The sequence below is a fragment of the Sturnus vulgaris genome, chromosome 7 (assembly GCF_052056855.1).
Source record: "Sturnus vulgaris isolate bStuVul1 chromosome 7, bStuVul1.hap1, whole genome shotgun sequence".
Taxonomy (NCBI): Eukaryota; Metazoa; Chordata; class Aves; order Passeriformes; family Sturnidae; genus Sturnus; species Sturnus vulgaris.
Genome location: NC_142249.1, coordinates 23,003,970 through 23,027,212, shown reverse-complemented (window position 1 = coordinate 23,027,212; position 23,243 = coordinate 23,003,970). Strand labels below are relative to the sequence as shown.

Genomic DNA, 23,243 nt, shown 5'->3' with positions numbered 1-23,243 from the left:
CATAGCTGCTTTGGTCCTTGAGCTTTCATTGCTTTATCTATTTACAGAAAATAATTTTAAAGGCAAGCATCTCCTACTCAGACCATGTACACCAGTGAGATTATCTACAGCTGGATCAAGCAAGAAGACTTCATGAAATTAATCATGAAAAAACAGATGACTTGAGGAAGAGTAAACTAGGCATTGAAAACAGAAGGATCTGTCCCATTCACTAAATGAAAAATCTTATGACTTTAATGAATACTGCAGGCATGATTTTGTAATAACATACTGCTGGTTTTTCAATATTGAATAAGCCATGGGTATACTTTCCCTATACCAGGCACCTACAAAAATTCGTTATTTTAGAATTTCTTTAGAAGGGAAATGAAACAATACTTATCTTCTTTTTTTGCTGATTGAAGTTGTCAATAATGACACCAATGAACAAATTCAGGGTGAAAAAAGACCCGAAAATTATAAAGATGACAAAATACAAGTACATATACAAGTTGTCTTCATACTTGGGTTGCTGTAACACCTAAGGAAAAAAATAAAAAGTGAAATATGATTCCTAAGACTTCATGTGAAAATTTCAACCAAACAAGTGGCAACCTTGCATGAAGTGTCCCCAGTAATTTGTATTTGGACAATGTTCTTATCACTTATATCAATATATTTTGCCTATTCCACCTCTTGCTGATAGCACCTGGAAGTTTGCATTCAGTTGTCCACATGCTGTTACCACAGAATCTCATACTAATTTAGTTTTTTTCATTCTATTGAATTATGTAGGATAAATACACTTGTAGATAGACCTCAAAAAAAAAAGATAATTTAAAATATTTGCTGTACTTACATCTCTTGAGTCAATAGCTGCATACATAATATCCATCCAGCCTTTAAATGTAGCCTGTAAATAGTACACACCTGTTTAAGCATTCTAAAGACAATTCATTTAATAATTTCCAGCAGCGCAGTACAGCATCAGGAATAATTAGTAGCATTAGATTTCTTAAGAATTTTGCCTTTTGGCTTTTTATTCAGCTGCTCATCAGATATACTGCTGTGTATCCCATTACTTTGTGCTGATATGAACATTTTAAGCAGTAAGTATGATTAAGTTATTTCTGATTTCTAATTACCAAAAATTATAGAAGACATTTTAGTTCATCAAATCATGTGAACCGAAAAAGCTATGTACAGCTTTTGTACTGAGTGGTGAATGGTCTTATGTAACTGAGTTGTCACCAATTAAGACTACTATGTCGTTTCCAAATCAGAGGTGGCAACAAAAGGGAACCAAAAATTTGATCATCTCAAAAAGTATTTTCCTATAATCAGAATCTACAATGAAAGATTTTAATAATTCTATGCTCACTTTAAATATAATGTATTGTGCTTTACAGAGTCTAGATGTCTCATACATTCTGAGATAAAATAGTAGGAAGTGTTTTATGTGCATTGAATACTTAATATGCTTCATAAATGACAGCATTTACTGACATTTTGGAGCTATTTCCTCTGCCAAAATCTGTAAATTTTTATATTTGACAGTGAGGTGTAGATTGCTTCATCAGAATGCTTGAAACAGAAAGTAATTTTCTCTGTTGTGGCAATTAGTTCTCTTTTAACTAGGCAAGATCTCCAAGTAGAAATCGCTTGGTTTTTAACCCAGTTATGCCCAAAAATACAGCAAAAAAAAGGACATAGTTCTGTGTTGTTTAATCCTCATTACAATTTTGCAAATCAAGGCTGCAAATCATTGGTTCCTTAATTTTCCTTGCCACAGAGAGCACTTGCAGGATAGAATCAGGAATGGAATACTCTTCATCCATTATTTTTGCTGTGTCTCCATCATCTTGAGGTTTCATTTCTAGTAGAAGTTTCAAAAAAACCTGTTTTTATGCAGGACCTGGAGTAGTTTGGCATCAATCTGTAGTTAACTTAAAATGAGAAAAAATTATTTTCTTAAAGGACAGGTCCGTGCACTTTTGAAACAGCGGAATACTGAAAAGCTCATGATTATCCTTAGCTACAAATCCAGTGTGCAGCAACTTTCACATCTTGGGGTCAACACAGAAAATACAAAGCTCGGGCAACTAACAGTATGAAGGTGAAATCAAAATGTACTATCAAAGGATCAATAAATCAAGAATAAATCTGAAACAAATAGAAGTCAGCTGAAGAATTCCAAGTCCTTGTGGTATACTTGGACTGCAAGGGATTAGAAGAGGTAGATAAAGTCTATTTATATAATTACATTTTGATCTCAAAGGCTTTTAATGGTTAATACTCCACAACCTTATAAAAATATGCATTCTGGCACTTCCTGTTATTATTTCCTAACACTTACATCCTTCTGTTGCTATTTAAGACTCACTTGTCATAGCCATTACATATCCGGAGAATTGCAATAATCACATTCATGCAGCTTTTTTATTTTTTTTTTTGCAAATTGATTGTTGCTGTCTTTCCTTTCTAGGCAGTGATCACTGTTCCTTCAATCTTCCAATGCATGCCTTGTTTTCCAGAACTTTGATCACTCTCCTTATTTTCCTCTGAGTTCTATTACACTAGTTCATCTCTTGAAATGGCAACCAAAACTCAGTATTTCATCTAACTCACTATTTCATCTAACAAGGTCTAAATAGGGCGAGATGATCACTTAATGTCTTACAGTGCTACTTTTGTTGCTGTCTTGGTACACTATTTTCATTTTTTGGAATGTCATGACTTCCTTGAAATTAGCACTTGAGTCTGAAACACCATGTGAAAAGAATGGGCACACTTTTACTTCAGAAAGATCATGCGAATGATGGAGTGGCACTTGTGTAAAGTGTGTGCTGTTGTCTCAGATTCAGACACATGGTGATCTTTGCATATCATCCTCCAGGCAAAACAGAAGAATTACTAGGTTTTTTGCAAATTTATTGGTGTAGCCAAGACTAAGTAGAGTCAATTAAAAAACCAGACTAATTTGGAAATATTAAGCTTCACCATCATCACTAAAGTACTGCACTATAAACAGATAGTACCCTTTCATCTAGAGATAGGAAATAGAGCTGAAGAACTGACCTGTATTATTATAATTATTGGTTTTGTTCTTAAAAAGGAAACTTGAAAAGAGTGTGAGGTGGAAAAACAGAAATATAACATATTGCTATCTTGTGATTTCCACAGTGAGTTTCATAAAACTAAGATATTAAAATTTTTGAAGAAATTAAGAAAGAGAGTCAAGGCATCCCATTCAGTGAAAGCATTATTTCTGCTGTAGATGCATAGACCTGCTTATTCTTATCTGCAGAGTGTTCTCTTTAAGAGAAATAAGGTATCATTTGTGTATTTTTGTATCCTGAAAGAAAATAATACAGAAAATGACAGAAAGCAGATTATTAGTTTCCATTTTGCATATTTCCATATAAAATATATTGTATATTCTCAGTGACACTAAATCAGGAGTAATTAATTGATTTCAAAGATTACAGCAGTATAACTGAAGTCAGCATCAGTTCCAAATGTTTTTTTTTCCACCAAGCAGATTTCAATGAGACACATTCAAATGCAGATTCAAATGTAGTTAGAAAAGAACAACAGAACAAAAATCCACCATCTCCTTTACTATTGGTAAAAAATCATAGGTTTTTTTTCCTCCTGATAAATAATTTCTAAGGAAGTTGTAAGTCATGTTAGAGTTTTACCACTCAATTTCTTTACCAGAAATAATCACCACGAAGATTCACATTCCCTTTTGGAGATATAATAGCATCTTGCTTTTAAAATACTAACCTGCTCGAACTTTGAAAGTACCCTAAAGTTTTAGCCTTAGAATTCAGCTTCTGATTTTTTTACCATACACTTCAAGAGATGTGTTTTCTTACTGATATTAGTTAGAACAGTAGAATATAATATTGTGCTTTGAGACCCACTGGCTTGCCACATTTTATCCTGATAAGCAGGGTATATCCTTACTAGCAGGATAAAAGCAGGCCTCTGGGAGATTTACTTACCAAGGTATCCAAATACTAGGTTCAAGTTAAAAGGCATAAGGCTATAAAATTATTAGGGCAGATGCCACATCTCTTTGTGTACACCAACCTCTTCCTCTTCACTCATTCGTGCATGACAACTGTCAAAGGAATTTCTCCAGCAGATCTGTCTCTGCTTTGATGCTTCTCTTTAGGGACAGAGAAATACTCAAGCAAGTTCAGACCAAGAAAATGAAAAAAGAAGCTTGAAGATCCACATAAAACAGCATGATCTACGCTGTATTATAGAAGAAAAAAATTCTTATAGAAGAAATGTATACTTATATGACTGACAGCATGAATAATTATACTCCAAATTATGTAAGAATTCTGGAAAACAGTCTGATCAACAAAGTCCATAAAACTTGACTTTATCGATGACATGTATTGTTAGACTGTATTTTTGGGCAGAAAAAATTATAACATTGCTATAACACTAAAGGTTTTTCCACACAAACACCTCCCATGAAAAAAAAAACCAAGAAACATCAACCAAAAATTAGATAATGTTCTTTTCCTAGATCCTTCATTCAGGAAAGTCATTCACCAGCACTGCCAAGTAAACTCAAGAAAGAGCTTGTTAGAGAGTTTCTTTTGCTTAAAGTTACTATCACACCTTTGCATTTTTTGAGCCCAGAATACTTCTTTCTGAAATTATCCCTCTGCTTTTGAGTGTTTCTGTGTGAAATATGTTTCTTTTTCATATCACTTTTAAAACAAGTTTTCTGTGATGGATAGACCCATATACTGCTGAAGACATTAAAAAAAAGTCACTTATAGGACTCAAATATTTATGTCTTTCCCAGAATAATAAGGCCCTCAGTGCCTTGGCTTGAAGTTCTTTTGGCTTGTTTTCATTTCGATTTTTTTGTCATTAAAATGGTTCAAACTTCCATTAGTATTAATTCCTATTAGTGATACAGATAGTAGGGACCTACATTATGGTTCTTGTAACCCAGAAAAGCTGAAGTGATTTACAGCATTCTTTGGCTGACTCAAACCATGAGCCAGAGGGCAGAATGGAGAATGGAAATAATGGGGAGTAAGAGGAAGCTTTCTGTATTTATTTTCTAGCTTCCTGGCCTTGTATCAGTAATTCATGCATTGATATTCTTCACAGAAATTGTCATTAGAAAAATGACATTGAACTCCCTGGGGTTATTTATTCGAGTCCAGCACTAGTAGAAGTCTGTGAGATTGTTAAGGTGGAGAACCAAATAACTTCAGTAGAAAGGCCATTAATGTTCATTTTAGGTAAACAGAAAGCATATCCACTTACAACCATGATTTTATAATCAGATTTTTCAGACTCAGTATATAATTTTAGGCAAAATGCTAAACTTTCAATAGCTTTCTCTTTGTTTCTGACACAGTAGTGGAGCTTTAACTGAGTCATACCTTAGTCTTCTTTCTATTGCTGCAAGCTGTTTAGGAAGGGTAGGAAAATCTAGGGCTATGACATACCTATTCAAGTCTCATGTTTGTTTTGACTTGATGGTTTTAGAGTCTTGTTCTACAGTTTGATCCGAAGTACTTTATGTATCAAATAGAAAATCACCTTATTGGTCTTTTTAGATTGAGAAAGCAATGTAAGAATCTCAAACAGTTATAAATTGTGGCCTTGCTTTCTTGAAGGTGAAAAAACATAGACTCTCCATATTTTAATGCATTAACTAAAAATCAAGCTGATATTATTCTTTCTTAGTCCTAAGGCTCTTATCATTCCATAACTGCAAAATCACTACTTACTGGCTTACTTACCAAACCCTAGGCAGGGTCAAGTTTCTGTTTTGTTCAGTCACAGAAATGCCCCTGTTTTTTCTGCTATGTCAAACAAAAAGACCCTGATATGTCAAACAAAAAGATCTTTTACAAGCGTTTTAGCAATAGAGAAAAATTAGGTGCTGTTGTCATGGACATTCTATTCACGCAAAAAAATCCTCCATCATTAAGCGAGGGTCTCATGGTCTTGCAAGATCTCTACAATGTAGATACTGCACAAACAAACAGGCTAATCCTCCATGAGAGCTTGGTCCCCTTGTTGTAGGTCTAGATTAATTTTTCTGTTGGAATTGTGGGAATAGTTGTCAAATTTCTCCTAATTTGCCTCCCAAAAATTCCAATAATTTAAGAATCTAAGTCTTCATGTAAGGAAATATTTATATCTTTTCAATGAATAGAAGATAAAATAATCTATGCAGAGCCAGGACACTAAAATAGATATGACTGCAAGTAGCTGAGGGGCGGTGATTTTGGCCACAAAGCCAGGAAAGAAATGAACCTGTAATAATTATTAGCGTCCCAGAGTAGAATAGGTTACTACTGGAAACAGAGTTTCAAACTACTTGGAAAGAGTTTTGTTGATGTCTTGTTTCTCCTGAACACCTGTAATGAAGCATTCTGCCTCCCTGGGTGAGGAGACCTCATAAATAAGGCAAAGCAAATAAGTACTTAAAATCTTTAGTTATCAAAATCAAATTGTATTCAGTTCAGTATTTTATTTCGTTAATACTATTGGTCCGTCTCCACTCTTTCCCTATATGACAGTAAAGTAAGTAATCATGGTGAAATTTAAATGTACAGACTTATCAGTCACAGAGGTGAGATGCTGTATCAGCTGGGAGAGGCAGTTCAAATTGCTCAGAGCTATTGTTTTAGACCTTGTGCAGGACAATGTCCATACCACTGCATCACGTTAATGATTAGTTTTACTGAGATTTTGTATAAACAACGTAAAATCTGGAAGCTTATTTAAAAGCAATAAAAAAAATGAAACCTAAGATAATGCAGATTCAGATAGTAACCTCAAAAAAAATTACGTAGAGGTTGCTGAAGGTACACAATATAGATAAAAATCCAGCATTTTCTTGATTAAAGCTGGGTAAGATTGTTAGCTGCATCAAAATACAAAGATAGACAGTGTTGTGAGGACACAATTTTTGATAGTGAAGGCATAATCTTATAGTATCTCTCTGCATATATTTTCTTTCTTCTTAACTCAGATTTTGCTAAATAAACTCCATGAGGTCCTTATGGACAGAAATATCAGGAAAATATTTCATAGATTATAGTATCAAGTGCTATTTTTCTTTTCTTATTTCTCTTCTGAATGAGAAATTGCTTTTTAGATTAGATCTGCACTGGTGGCAGCTACAAACCTGAGATGAGATTTATTTCCTCGATTTCTTTGTGACTTAATCACACCAATGGAGATTTTTTTTTCAGCAACTGGAAAACTTAAAGTAGCTACATACTGAACACCATTCCTAGGTAATTCTAGAAACTTTAAAAGTTAGAAGGGGCTGAAGAACTAAGGCAGCCATAAACAGGAAGATGTGTTCATTAGATGTCCTAAAAATTCTTTATCCATCACAGTAGACTCGCTGCTTATGATGAAAAGAGTAACCAATTACCAGTGTAGCAGCACTACTAAGTCACAGATAATCATCAGGTAAAGTTCTGTCTCTTTGTTGCTAGAATTGCTTTTCACTACTGCACATAAACAGGAAAAGGTATATAAAGAGTGATCACTTACTACTTGAAGTAAAGAAAGATACCCAAATCCTACATTATCAAAGTTTACTTTCACGTTTTTCCATCGGGCACTTTGATTGTTTTTTATGAGTTCCTCGCACTGACTAAAATTGTTGATCTGGTCGACTTCAAACCTTTCATCAGTTGTGGTGTTAACACAGTAGTAGAACTTTCCAGCAAACAAATTTACTCCCATGATGCTGAAAATTAGCCAGAATATAAGACAAACGAGAAGCACGTTCATGATGGATGGAATTGCTCCTAAAAGGGCATTCACAACCACCTAGTACACAAATACAGGAGGAAAGAGAAAAGAGTATAAGCATATTTACAGCAATATATTTTTGTATACTGTTTCACCATTCCTTAATAAATGCTTATTCAGAAACTAATACTATAAAATTTAAAGCAGTACATTAATAACTGCAGCATTGCACCATTCCTTTAAATTAGCATTAGTACATGTAACGAAAAGAAAATAAATGAGAGAATGAAAATAATTAATAGAAAAACAAAAGAGAAGACCTGGTAGTAGTAAGATGATGCCTGACACTTACTTGTTTTAGATAAAAAAGAAAAATGTGCTAAATGAAAAATGTAGACATAATAAAATTCTAAAAATGCATGAAATTATAACTTAAAAAAAAGTTTAAAGCAAAATGGCAACCTGTAATTTGATCAACATAGTTTTGAAATTTAAGCTGAAAATACAAATGCCATGAATCTAGAAACTAAGCTCTACATAAAAGAATTATGCGCGAATTAAATACATAACTCTATTGCCTTATTGTTCCATGCAAGATTATAACAAAGATTAATTTCTTTGTATACGAAAGCAAGACAAGTTTGCAATATGTGTCTACTTGAATCAACATAATTTATTTCAAGCTCCAGTCTTGTTGTTTCATGTCTTAAGTTAGCAATACCCTTCATTTATCTAAAAAAGGATATATTTAGGATTTTTGATTTTGCATTTTGAATGATTTTTGAGGGGGTTGCCTCCTCAGACATTTGCAGGCAAGATGTCAATAAATTTTATATAGATAAAAATGTATTGTTCTGATATATACAATAATTAATCACATGTGTCTGTCAGACCTATCAAAACTTCTGTGATGAGCAATTATTTTTCCTTAAGTATCCAATTCCAGGTTCTCATTACAACTTATATTTTATTTTAAATTTTAAATTTTTTATTCTGTAAACTTTTGGGACCTGGTATAAAGGTAAAATAAAATATGAACAAGGGCTCTGACTCTCAGGAATCTAGGTCCTGCAGCGAGGCAGGAAAGGATTGGCATGGATATTGGAGTATATTAAGTTGTCTTAGTCCATCTCTGTTCCCTGCAATATAGATGCACATTCCCCCACTACCAACACAGTTGTGAGCAACCTCAGAACTGCTCAGTTTTACTACCTGTATTTCACAGCCTCTGGAAGGCCTTTGGAAGAGGAATATTGTGGTTGTGTCATTCGTGAATCAGCACCCTCCTCCCCTCCTCCTCCCAAATGTTATGGCCAGGAATTAGCACCTGTTTAGAGATCTTACGTAGAAATGTTATTTTCAGGACATATTTTCTTTTCATTATGAAGGGTCTCCTCCATTGCCAGACCGTTGAAATGGACCTTTCTGTAGCAGAATAGTCCTTATCTTTTATAAAACCACAATTTTATTTTTAAATTTAGCAATTTTTTCTTTTTTTTTAATATTGCTTTTATTTTTGGTGATTAAAAGATTCCAGTAATAAATCTGTTGTTACTTAGCTTCATGGAACTGAGAACAACATACAAATTAGAAATAGAATTAGAAATTCTGAAATTTGTTCCAAGTCTGACCTGATCTATGACACTGCATTATGCTACTGCTGCTTTGAAATTCTAGGCCAGCTATGTTTGTCTTATCTTTTTTTCTCCCCACTCATAAAAATGTTCCAGATGTGTTACATTGATTGAATTCCTCTCTTTAGTCTTGATGAAAAACCTGAAAATAAAGATGTCAAGAAAGAAAGATGGGGATTTAGTTCTGCAACTCAAATGAATTAAGGTTACCTCTGCTTACACAAAGAATGGTTTTGCATGAATTGAGTGCCTGTAGCAGTTCTTTATAAAAACCCTGACATCCATTGAACCACAGCACAGATCCAGAACAGGCAGCAGAATACTAACAGCAACAAAAACTGTTACAATTATAAATTGATAATAATTGTAGAAAAAAGATTTCTACAAAACGCATCAGTGTGTCTTGCATCTTTAGATGAACAGGTAATGCAGTCTCACCACTGAGACTATGAAAAGATCAGCCACATCTTCTTGGATAAAAAGAGAACAGCTTCCAGCAACTGATCCAACAATGCTTCCAACAACTTATTCCATAGAGGTCACTGTAAACCCATCAAATGGTAATAATTTTTGGTCACTACTGACCTGGCCTGGATGCGAACTGGTGACCTAGAGATGAAAGGCTCTGTATCCTATTACCAACCCCTTGAGCTATCCAGTCCCCCTGGAAGATTTTTTAAGAAAAGAAGAAAAGAAAATTAAAACTTTTAGAAGCTGTTTTCTGTTTGCATTTTTTTCTGTTTGAATTGTTTTCCCCAACAGTGTTCAGCCTTACCTCTATCATACTTATAATGTAAAACTGTGTTGTTTCATGTTGGTCAGATACTCAGCTGACTCTAAAGTCCTCCTTAGCAAGAGGTCTTTAATTTCTTCAACACATACAGTTGGAGGTAATTGACTTAACAGCGTTTTTCTGTTCTACTTTTTTTTTTCTATTTGCTTTGAGAATTACCTGAGGTATCTCAGGATAATCGGGACATTAACTTAATATATATCCAAGACTGCACCCGTACATACACAGACAACACCTACACATATAAGTTACAGCGAATGGACAGAAGAAAGGGAGAACCAGTTGAAAAGTGAACTGAATGCAGAAAAGAGGTCAATTGGCATTTCTTAATTAGTTAATTTAGCAAATAAAAATGGTCCTTCTCATGTTGTTGGAAAGAGTCTGTAGAAGGTTAAAAGTATGTTGATAACTACAGCTCTTATTTTTGCTTGCTCTTTACAGCAGATTTACATGATTCAAAATGCATTTTTTATTTTAAAAGGGGTTGTTTTCTTGGGCCTATTTTCTGTTATTTCTTTATACAGAGTATAATGCCAGTAAATTGGAAAAAGATGTTTTCACAGTTGTTTGTTTGGTTTTATAAATTACCTATGCATTTCCTCAAGGCTGGGATGTTGCTGGTCAGGCTGACTCCAGTGAGCAAAGCTGCAAAAGCCCAAGTTGATTCTGCTTGTTCACCTTCCTATAGCTTCAGGTAGGTGGAACAGCAATAAGAAAAAGTGAGAAGCAACACCTGATGCCTAAAAAGACAAAGGAGCTCTAGACTATTTTACATTTCAGTCAACATTCATCCAGGGGAAAAAAAAATCATTGTCGGATACCATGTCTCCTCTAGAAGAAAGCAGTATTTCATATATACACACAATTTTTCAGGTTTAAATTTCCATAACAGTCATCTTCCAATATCAGATTTATATATAAGTTAAAATAATTAAGGCAATACTAATTGTATGTCCTATCTCCTGGCCCATATGACTTTATCTCAAAACAAATTAGTAATCCAGATGTTTTTCATGGTTGCTGTTTGTGCCTTCTTTTGAAAAACTCTCCAAAGAAAACAGAAAAAAAAAAAAACACGACAAAAATCAGTTTTCCTGTCAGAACCATTCATATGTGTAGAATGAGGATTGTATAAAACACCAGCTTATCCCTGCTGTATGAATAGAATATAAGGAAGCTTTCCTAGACTGAGCCCTGCTGGGGGAGACATAGCTGAACACAGAGTGAGATATAAATGTATTTTAGTTGCCAGGTGAAAGTATTTTCCATAGATCCTGGCACCTCAGCTGCCACAGACTTTCCAGAATTCCTACATTGGAGCTGAGTAATGGATATATCAGGGCCTCCTAAAATCTGTAAACAAGTAAAAATCTTTAGGAGCACTTATCTACTTTTCCCAAAGCTTTTGCAGATTCTGTGAAAAAGTTCCAGGCTCTGTTCCTGGTACAAATGAGGAGGAAGTTACCATCTTTGGGATGGAAAGGGAGATTACAGGACTGTGTGTGGAACATTCTTTCTACACAAAATTAAAAAGTACTTTATTTGCTTCCACTTGGAAGGTATCAACTTCATAATTTTATGCTTAAATAGGAAAAGTTCCCAAAGAGCTGTCAAAGAGAACATTTGCATTGAAAAATGGAGAAGTGAGCAAGTAGACATTGGTTTAGATTCTTGGTGCAGCACATAGGTAAGACTGCTGGAATGGCAGGAGGTATGCCATGAATGGACACAGATGTAGGCATGTAGGTGACAATGGGATCTGCATTTACCACGTGTTCATAGTGAAGGACCTGGAGGACAACACACAAGGAAGTCTAGAAGACTGAAACCATGGTGGGTATCAAGTAGCAGACAAGTGTATTTTCCCCCAAACTGTGGAATAGTTGAGGCAAGGGAGGAAAGGATAGTAACTGTATGTGAACATACAGTAACTATCCAGGCAGGGGATCAAAAGAGGCACCTGAGGCAGACCATGAAGAAAGCCCACCCCTTAATTAGAATATTAACTACCTGATGCTTTAATATTTGCTGTCTGTTCTCCCTGGTACTGTAAAATTGGTGATAGAAATTGCCTTTCTCTGAAGTTAGAGGAGCCTCTTCTACAAGTCATAACACAGCAGAAAGCCAGTGGGATTGGAGGAAATGGTTATGAGGCTTAATTTAGGAGCAGCTAAGTCAGTTGAAAATGTTTGTCACAAAAAGCAATGGAGGTCGTGGACCCGAGGGCCAGCACAGAGAATAAAAACATGGCCCAGTGCTGAGGATTAAGAGTGACTCTCAGCATTGCTCTGGGATCTCGGCTACAGCTGCTTAGTGTGAGGTTTGGAGATGCCCAGGAAGGAAGATAACTGTGATGCAGTACAGGAAAAATATTCCCACATAAGATACCCTGTCTCCTCTGAGTGCATACATGGAGTTGGATTGAAGATGGCTGTTGGGAGGGAAAGGTTAAAACTGGAAGATTTGGTGAGGAGGGAATCATTTCTCTCAAAGTGAACTTGCATCTGGGAATGCTAAGCATGTCAGAGTGGGAAAACTCCATTTATTATGCCTAGTGTTGTTTATCCTCTGCCTGTTTTGAGAAGTAGAATTTCTGCATAGACATAACACTCTCTCACAGACACGCTTAAGCCTCCTGCTGGGAGACAGGGAGAGCTCATAAAAGCACAGCCTTGTGATAAACTGTGCATGCACAAAGCCCTTCCGTGTATTGGGGCAGGCTGTGGGCCCTGCTGTCCCCAGGAGGATGAAGTAACCCTAAGGGAGCCTGTGTCCCTGTGTGCCTCTGCCTCCCAGCATTGTTGGCAAGGTAATGAAATAAATCTACTCTTTGCATTTGAGCTGTGTTTTACTGGTCACCCTGGTTACCTGTCGATTCACACAATGGCTATTTAAGGATAAAAGTTCTTTATATCGAAAGGATAAAGCACATTGCCACAGCACTACTGTAGATGGGAATTTTACTCATAGATAACAATGAAAATCTATCCCATTTTATCCATGTTTATATCAGGTAATAAACATATGTGCTATTGCAGTCTCGCAGATGAGGACAGTACACAAAAGGAAGAAATAGAAAGAAGGAATTGAGAGAGAAAGATTGTGATAATTCTTTTACCTCAAAACTACAAATTTTGTCATTGAATAGCTTGGAATGGTACCCTGGGAAGAAGCATGCTGCATGTGCTTGGTGATCAGCTATGAATTGGCTGTAGAGGCAACAGTGAATGAAAATTAGGCATATCTGTGAGAGAAAGTGCAACCTACTTGACACAATCCAAATAGTGGTTAGGCAGGAACTAGGAGAATTTTTAGATTCTAGGAACCTAAGCATCTAGAATTATCTAAGTAATTAAAACTTTCTAGTTTTCAGTTAACTACTCCTATTTTATCTTAATGGATTTCTTGCAAGAAACTAATTTGTCCCACAAATGGAAATCAGAGTGGTACACCATGCACCATGTTGATATAACCCACTAACTAATTCTACATCTGAGAAGAGTCTGGCTTTGTCTCTTACCTATCTTCCAACCTAAATTACAGGTAGTTAATGGATTTTGCCAATATTAGGTGTACAGTAAAAAACCTAGTTTCCACTTTTGCTACACAGTTTGCCTTAATTTTTTGTGTGTACATATATTTTTTTTAATGACATGATCTAGAATTATAAAAGGTCAGAATTAAATAACATTTAAAATAATGTTTAGAAAAGTTACAGGTTGGAAAAAATAAAAACCGCTTATTTTAGCAAACTAACGTTTATCTTAGAGTCACAATCACCAAAAAGTTAGTAAACCAAATGTTTGTAGAAGTAAATGATGATGGTAGAACTATACTATTACTTAAATCAATTTTTTTAAAAAGCAAAAAAGGTTGTTTCCTGAAATAAACAATGAATGCATTTTGTTAGTGTTAGGCATGAGAAACACCTTGTGTGAACCGATTGAAAAAATAATTTATGAAAATGCCTTCAATTTTTTTAAGTAAAAGGAAGACTGTATTGGGAACACACAGTGAAGATTATTAGAAAAGTACCATTTAAAGCAGTGATTGTAAAAAAAAATTGGAATTAACAGGGAATATGCAAAGGCAGACAGTTGGAAAGAACTAAAGAGACCTGTCAAGAAGTTACAAGTAAATCTTAATCTGAACAGTAATGAACAAATAAAGCTGAAGCAAGAGATAAAAGGTCTCAGAGGATAAGAAAATCACTCCTGGAACAAGACAGTTGCTGTATTTTCTACTTCTCTGTAACTGGTACTGTACAGCTGCACCTGACTGGAGAATGCTTCTGATAGTGAATTTAGTCTTTATGGAAAGCAAAATACTTTCTCAAACAATGCACAAACTATTTTTGTAGCACTTGGCGCTGGAGAAGTTTCATACTATGGGGTGGTGAGTTTATATCTTGGAATGCCACCACTGTTAGCAGAGAGGTTCAACTAGGTGATTCTGCAGTTCTGTTCTAGCTTTAATAAGAAAATCTAACTTGCTTGAAGTAGTAGCACAAGCATTTGTTATTCGTGTAACAGTCCATGAAAAACAAGCTATACTGTTGGATTTAACGGAAGATGAGGTTCTGGAGCAGCCTGATTCTGTTTCTCACCAGAAATCAAGTACACAAAAAGTACTTTTGAAGACAGTAAGAAGAAAAGCCATTATTTTACATGATGTATTATAAAATAATATAATTATCTGCCAAGCAATAAATCACAGGGCTCTATTTGTTTGAGAAGACCTGGTAAATATTGTAGAGAGACATGAGCATGAAAACAGAGCAGTTACTCGATGTGGGAAGAATATCATCGAATTTCACTGGATGCAGTAAAAAAACCCCAATTTCTTGCCCTCCTTGTTGCTTTAATGAAATGTTATCGACTTTTACACACCTTGTAACATATTCAATTAAAATGCAAACTATATTATGTATCCCATTCAAATCTCTTTAAATTTTGATCCTAACAGTAAGGGTTTTCTGTAAGATACAATAAATACAAAACTGGGAAAAAATTGAATCAGCTTCAACTGTATAAGGTAACTCTTCTTATTGTAGAATTACAGTCTAAAAAAATACTAAGATTCCTGTATGATTTATGAACATCTATATAGAGAGACTTCAAAATTTATAAACTTTTAAACTGCTTTTCAGGAGACACAAAACTCCTAATAGAGTTTCCATAAAACTCAAAAGTAATGAATAAGATCACAATCCTCAAAAAATCCTTCTGAGTGCATGATGTTTAGATCAACAAAATATATTCTTCTATTTTTAAGAGAAATTTGCAGAAATATTGACTCACTTTCTTGTGAGTGAATATGTAATTCTTAACTGTGAGATGAGATGCTAAATTTATATTGAACATGGTTGATACTGATACATCATTTACACTGAAGCCATAAAAACCCCTGCACTAATGAAACCCTCCTGCAGTTTGTGCTTGTAAGGTTTGCAGTTCTACAAGGTGGATTTTGCTAGAGAATGGAAAATTTTTCTATCACTGGCATGTCTCCTGCAGGACATTTTTACACCTCAAGGAAGATAATACTCTTACTGGCATTTTATAAAAAAATTATGAAACTAGTTTCCAAGACAGGCCAAAGAAGACTGAATTCAGATTCCAAGAAGGGATTTTATGTTATATATCGTGTGCATACACTTGGAGTGATTTATTTAATGTAAATGTAAATGTATAGGGTGTTTTAAATTATGCAAAAATTTAAACTGCAATTATATAAATATCTGCAGTTTTGACTATTCAGATCACAGTATTTTGGAGTGTGTTTAATATATTAAGAGTAATGTTCAAAACTTTCTTCAGGTTACTTTGAATATATTAGTTATAAATTGAGTAACAGGGTAAAGGATAGATCTTTCCAAAACAACATAAAAGCCAGATTCAAATTTCTAAAGAAAGCCATTTTTCATCTCAGTTTAAAAAGCAACTAAAAATCTTAAATTAGCTGAGGTACCTTTCTCCTGCAAAAATACTTCCAGAAACTCTAAACAAAAATATTCATTTTCTCATTTTTATGTTTCTTCTTTAACATCAAAATTTCAAAGAATTATTTCCAAAGAATTAAATTTAAAGCAATTGAGAAGCAGTGGAGGATGAATATATAGAATCTACTTTTATGGGGTAAGGGGATTTGCAGGTTCTCTCTCCTCCTAACCCTTAATATACAATGTAGTGATTAGTCAGGCTGTACTCATTAAGGGTAGAAAAGGGGGAAATACTGTACCAACAATACAGATAAGGGAAGGAACCAGTGGTCCACCCCATCCAAGCTGAAATGCATCCTATATGAAATAGAAATATATAGCCTGTTATTAGTTGTGAATCTGTAATGACAGACACTTGATGCTGTGTTTTATAACACAGTTACATGACAAATGTTTCTTTCATACTAAGGAAGTTTTGAGTACTCTTGAAAATGCCTCATTGCCACTTTCCTGGTAAGGCAATCTAAGGAATAGCCATAGAATTTTAGAGGAGATTTAAGACATCCAATACTCTAATTTAGTTTTAAAAGTTATGAAATTGGACTGGAAATTTGAAATACAGTAAATGTTTAAAGCCATCAGCCAGAAATATGCATAAGGCATGCAAAACTGAAAGTGCAAGTGGATTTCAGATTGTTTGCTGCCTTCTACTATTTCTCTAATAAATCAAGCACGGCATGACATGCTTTATTTTGTGAAGTTAGACACAAATGCATGCTTTATTCTCACTTAATTCTCTAATTCAGCAAAGCAAATGTATTCAGTATTCTACATTTTCAAGTAGCATACCAATTCAAACTGGTGCAAAAGCATTATACTGCGAGTACTAAAAAAGCTAAACAAAAAGCAATGGGTATATTCAAATCTCAGTTTGCAGCTACTTCTGCTTAGTACATACAGTAATTGAGATGAGAATATAAACCCTAAGACAGAAATTTAAATTAAATTAAAGCAATCCTTTACTTTGCCTTCCAGCATCTGGGTGGAGTTGGTTTTGAGATTCAATATAGAAAGTATTAAAATTTCTCAGAATTCAGTATACTAGCAGATATTCTAAATGCCTTTAATATGGCAAAATTCACTTCTGTGCTTAAGGCAAGCCCAGGCATTGGATTGCTTGCACCCTAGTTTGGTGCAAGTGATTCATATATCTTATACTCACTTTGGAAAGGGAATTATGAAACAGCATAATTATAAAATTAAGTTGTAACTAAAGAGTGTAGCTGAAGACTTCTAAGAATGTAACTTAAAATCTGAAGTGTGTTTCATATTTAGGCATGAGAGAATGGTCCTTAGCAGGTACTGACTGTGTAAAATGCTGCATTCTTCCTATTCACGAGAATGAAAAACTTATTTAAGAAAAACATTAATTGAACTAAAGTGGTTGAGTACTTGGCAAATTGTTTAAAAAAATGATACAGAGATTTTTATATCCACAGCCTCTTGTGGAATACTTAAGATATTTTACATTTTCGGTGCAAAATTTGCACAGTTTTGAACATGGGTAAACATTAAAATTTAAATACATGCTGAATAGAAACATTTTATCACAGCTCAGTGTAGGTATGGGCAATATAAGAAAGTCAAGAGGGCTGATTTATTTTTACTTTCTGCAGACAGAAAAAATAATCTCTTTTTATCAACTCTCATGAAATGAACTTGGTTTCTGAGAAGACTTAAATTTGACTATAGTCTTATGAGCTGGTCTATTATTTATTATTTGAATCTTTTTACTGTTTGTGAGTCATTCACAAAGTAATGCCAACAACTGTCAGTGAGCTGTTTTGAATACTTGCCAAGTGCTTTGGAAAAAACCACTATTTCAGAAGTGCCAGTAGTATCTGTAAGGCCTATATATATTTGGCCAGTCAAATCTGCTAAGTGACTGGAATCAGATATTTCATTGACTATCATTAATATTGGAGGATAGAGCTGAAGCCTATTTGCTTTTCCAAGCTTGTCTGTGATTCCTAACCAGTAAATTGCTCATGAATTATTCACAATGTGTAGCTGAAATTCTATCATATGATTGGGCTTCTGGCAGAGTTTCATATTTATTCAGCAAGCAATAGGGGAAAGCAGTAAGTAGATTTCAAAGTACCTTAATAACAGCTTCTTTATGCATGAATATCCTAAATCTTGTAAGTGGAAAATTTACTAAGGCGATCATGAAAAGATACAGAAAATTTGAATAAAACATTTGGCAATCAATTTTGACATCTTTCTAGAAACGGCCATTTCTTTCAATATAATTTTAAGAACTGCATTTTTTTTCTTCCTGTATAACATCTGTACTGGTCTCCCAGTCCACCTGCAGCTGACCAGAAATCATAAAAAACGTAAAGCTGACAGCAGTTTCCCAACATTTCTCTGCACAAAACCACATACATTTATCTGAATGTGCATGAACAGTATGTACAAAGAGAGAGACAAGGAGAAAATGACTAAATCAAATAGTTGCATATTCTGTAGTACTTGACCAGCTCTTACCCTGCTGAATATCACTTCATGAGTTTCATACAAGGAGAAAACTGTTAAAAGTCAATTTGCTGAATGAAGCTGAAATTTATTAATTTAGTAATCATTAGTTAGCAATGTATTTTCTGCTGAATTCTGAAGTGGAGATAGGCAGTCTGCTGAATACAATTTCAGGAAAAGAATTCAAGCCTCAGCTTGATTTCATTAATCTGAGACTTTTTTAAAGGATTTTGCATTGCTTCTTCTTATGTTTCCATGACGCAGGAAAAAGCATTCTCTTGAAGCATATTTCACTGACATGCATATAGAGTTAGTTTGTATTCAGTGGCTTTAAGGAACAGAACATATAAACAAATGAAAAAATAAGTCAAAATGCCTTCTTGAGTGAGATGAATAGTAAGCAGGGCCTCTAAATTACTCAGGGTAGCAAGAAATAACTTTATATACATTGTATTGAATATTGAATAGAGATTAGTTTAAATAAAAGAAGCATTTACCTTACAAAAAGAATAACTTCATATAACTTCAAATAACTTGATTTGCTTTTTAAGTCAGCCAAACTCAGAAATAGATTTAAACCACCAGCAGATATGAATATGTCTGTAGTATCATCTAATGAAATTCAGTGGGGTTAGATTAAAGGAGGTTTGTAAAATATAATGAAAAATGAAGAAGTTCAATTTCTAGGAGAAAATATCTTTGTTAACTAATGCTAAAATTAGATTCTTGTATAAATATTTTGATATGTTTATCCGTAAAGAAATTAATACAATTTTGTTACATTTAAATTATTATTATGACTCTTTTAAGAGAGTTCATAGTTGGCAATTTTAAAGACTCATATGAAAAACTCCTGAGATTGGCTAGAAAGTAAAGTAACCTTAATGAATGCAAGTTGTATGTGATACTGCATATGGATTCAGGTGAATGGATAAAGCGTTTTGCTTATCTGTTAGTAAAAGATATGCAATAAAAAGATAGTGCAGCCTTTCTGCATGGACTTGTCATTCCTTGTTGTGCATGCATGTATTCCTTCTATGCATGCATAGTTCCAGACACTTTCACGTTGCCTTACCCTCATGCCTTCAAATCGTGACAGAGCTCTTAGAGGTCTCAAAGCTCTTAGTGTCCTAAGGGACTTAATGGCACCCAGTTCAGAGTAACCCAATGCATTTGCTGTTAAGCTAACCAAAGAGACCTATATGAAAACAGGAAAGTGAAAATTATTATGTTGTACGTTCTACTTTACATACCATAGATGTGAGATATATACTTCCTTAGAAGATTCTAATTTTGGATCACTTTCTTCAGGAATAGGGAGTCTTTCAAGTAAAAAAAAAAAAAAAAGGAAAAAAAGAAGAAGAAGCAATATGAAAGAAGAATAGGCAAGCGAACAAAAATATCATAAGATAACTAATATCTGGAAACATTAGTACTTCTGAATTTCATCCTTTGCTACTGATCCAAGGGCATCTAAAACCACAAAAACTGAATTAAATCAAACTCTCCTTTTTACCAATTTAGGTATTGGTCTTATTTTTTCTTTATTTTACAATACTGTTGGGATCAATAATTGTGGTTGATAATGTCATTTGACTGTCACAACTGAAAGGGAAGTGATTGAAGTTTGTGTTGAAGTGCACGTGGGTCACAGAACAACACTGCTCCTCTGAAATTTGGTAAAAAGGATTATTTTTGCTATAGGCAGTTATACTGACTAATCTTTTTGCCTGACTGCTGAAATTATGTACTTTACAAATTGACATTAACCAGGACTATGCTGTTTCTAAGACCTTAGAAGAACAGTTCCATAAGTGGATGAATTTCACAGGCCTTTAAATATTCCATGTCCCTCAGTGCAAAACACCACATTCTTCATATTTGCTATGGCTCCTGCCCACAATATTACCTTCTGTTTGTTTCCCATTTCCCTAAATGTTCCTTCATTATGCTGTTCTAATTCCTTAAGTATTTACTGGGCCAAAAATAGCATAATGTTCTCATGCAGTCTTTCATTATAAACAACAATGTATGAGGTAAAGAGAACTGTAGGACTGTGGTCATATTTTAAAACAAGCATTATATGTGAAATTTTTAGCTTTTCTGAACTTTTCAGTAGCTCTAGCAACCACAAAATATGGTTCTTTTGAAATCTAAATTTCTTTTTTCATTGTATCACTGTATTTCATTCATTGTATCACTAAAAACTTTCAGGCTGCCATAATCTCAATGAAAATTAAAAAAATATCCACATGTATACATTCAGCATTTAACATTAACTAATTCAGACATTTGAATATCTACTATACCTTCACATAATGATGTATTCACATTTTCACATTCACAAGATGGCTGTTTGGGATATTATAATTTAAATAAGGTCAAACATTAGAGATATTTAGTTTAGGAAACTAGCAGCTGCTTCTGCTTGCATGGTTGTTCAAGCTTTTTTGTTGTAGGTGTCACTTAGGTCCCAGTTTGAGAATTTTAATATTAAAGATCAAAGTGTTTTCCGAGAGAGGGTACTTTCTTTGTATGAAACATGATTATCTGTAGCTGTATGTGTGGAGTTGAAACCTAGATGTATTTAAACCACAATGTACCCAGATAAAAAAATGTTATAAATACCCACCCAAAAAACCCCAAACAACAACAACCAAACAACCAAACAAACGTAAGAAAATTAATTGCTCTGATGCTCTGATTAGCTCCTGTATGATGGGAACACATTGAGAAAGTGTTGGATTTTTGGCAATACTTTGGGACAATAATTTCTTATAAAGTTCTCTTTTTGTCTATTCAGTGTGCATTTCTAAGTTATTGAACCCAGGAAAAAATAATTTTAAAATTCAGCTTGTTCAATACTTGGTTTTTGTATATGTTTTACCAGAAATTACTGTCTTGAAAATAGTGTGACTGGTTCTGGTTTTGTAACTCTGTAAAACATAGTATTTGAAGTTCACCCACAGAAATTCACAAACTGCAGAAACAGTGTACTTTCCTGCACACTAGAGGTTTTTTACCAGGGGGTATACTTAGGATATTCTTAAATGCTCCATAATTTTATCAATGCATCAAGAAATGTTCTCTCCCATTTCACAGCACATTACCATAGAGCCAGAACTATGAGATAACCATTGCAGCAAAGATTTCAAACATGCCTGTGGAGACTGCAAGCTCAGTAGTATTTACTGGACTTCAATACTAATAAAGCCACACTACCAGTGCTAGAGATAAATCCCGCTTTCCTTGTGGAGCCCTAATTTATCCATATGCTGAAATTTGTGGGTGTGATGTTCATTTTCTTGCCAGAGGAGTTTAGATTGAGATGGTTGCCTGACGTCTGGTGGATCAGATACCCTTCTAAATGCTGGACTCAACCTAGACCAGAGCAGGAGGAATGATAGGTCAGAAGGTGGGAGCAAGCAGCCCAGGCCAGAATGCAGGGCAGCCTGACCCCTTCCAACAGCAGTGTTGGGACAAACCCCATAACTGCCTGGGGGCTACCATGTGAGGTCCTTCTGGTCAGCAGGAGAGCATCCAGTCTCTCTTAACATAGCAAGGCAGTGCTGCAAGCATAAAGTGAAATTCAGAAACATGCAGTTTTTCCAGCTACCTTACTTTGCAAATTGAAAACTAAACTAGTTGGCATTAATAGACACTATGGCTGCAGAGAAAGTAAGTTTAAAAATTATCAGATAAATGTAAAAGTGTCACCTAGGAAATGCATTACATACATCGACAATCAGGAAGTCCAGCCAGCACCAGGCATTAGTGAAATATGTTTGGTAGCCATAGGCCACCCACTTCAGCAGCATTTCCAGAATGAAGATGTAAGTGAAGACTTTGTCAGCATATTCCAGCATGGTCTTGATAGTTTTACGTTGTTCAATATAAATGTCTTCAAAAGCCTGTGAGCATAAACATTCAAAGATGTTATTTTTTGTTACTGCACATACTTCAGGTTGTACCACAACAAACCAAAAAAAGCATCAGAAAAAAGAAGCAATATTCAAGAAAAGGCAAGGGTATGTAATTTCCATCTAATGCTTCTTTTTCTGATAACTCAGTTCTTTCCCTATGGAAATGCATTTTCCAGCTCACAGGAGGAAGAAGCAGATATTACACAGCAACCTCTCCACTGATCAGAGATTTTTAAAAATGTATTTACTTAATGCTGATAGTGAATTATTCTTCTGAGATCATATTCCATAATGACAAATAGAATTGATTCTGCCAATTGCTTTGCCTGAACTGAATTCTACTGAGATGATTTGGTTTGCATGTAGGTAGACCCAACTTCAAAATCCAGAGCCACAGCTGTAAAATTTTCAGGACAATGACAATACAACCTACCTTTTTTTTTAAAGTCCTCTAGTTTCTTTAAAATTTTAACTTTTACATCTTAAAAGAAGTTCTTCCTTTCTTAAAAGAAATTGTCTCTCTAAATCAATTACCTGCTTTAGTGTTCACATTTTATCAGATGCATAAAATTTCTGAGCTCCTTGCCATGTAATTTACACTTTTTGAGTTCTCATTTTTAGGCAATTGAAAAAACAAGTAGTTCCTGCTTTTCATAAATGCTTCACTT

At 34.5% G+C, this 23,243-nt stretch overlaps 1 protein-coding gene across 7 annotated transcripts in view; it reads right to left on the bottom strand.

Annotated features, from left to right (window-relative positions):
* Positions 1-23,243, bottom strand: part of LOC106855884 (sodium channel protein type 1 subunit alpha) — an 88,965-nt gene that overhangs the window by 5,340 nt on the left and 60,382 nt on the right. For 5 of the 7 annotated variants that reach the window (XM_088168099.1, XM_088168098.1, XM_088168097.1 and 2 more), the window contains 5 exons: positions 22,390-22,563; positions 19,728-19,850; positions 7,543-7,824; positions 839-892; positions 383-520 (listed from right to left, as the gene is read on the bottom strand). In XM_088168099.1, coding sequence (XP_088024225.1) covers positions 383-520; positions 839-892; positions 7,543-7,824; positions 19,728-19,850; positions 22,390-22,563 — 771 coding nt within the window. The remainder of the gene's footprint in view (positions 1-382; positions 521-838; positions 893-7,542; positions 7,825-19,727; positions 19,851-22,389; positions 22,564-23,243) is intronic. The other 2 variants (XM_088168102.1, XM_088168103.1) reach the window with 1 other exon arrangement.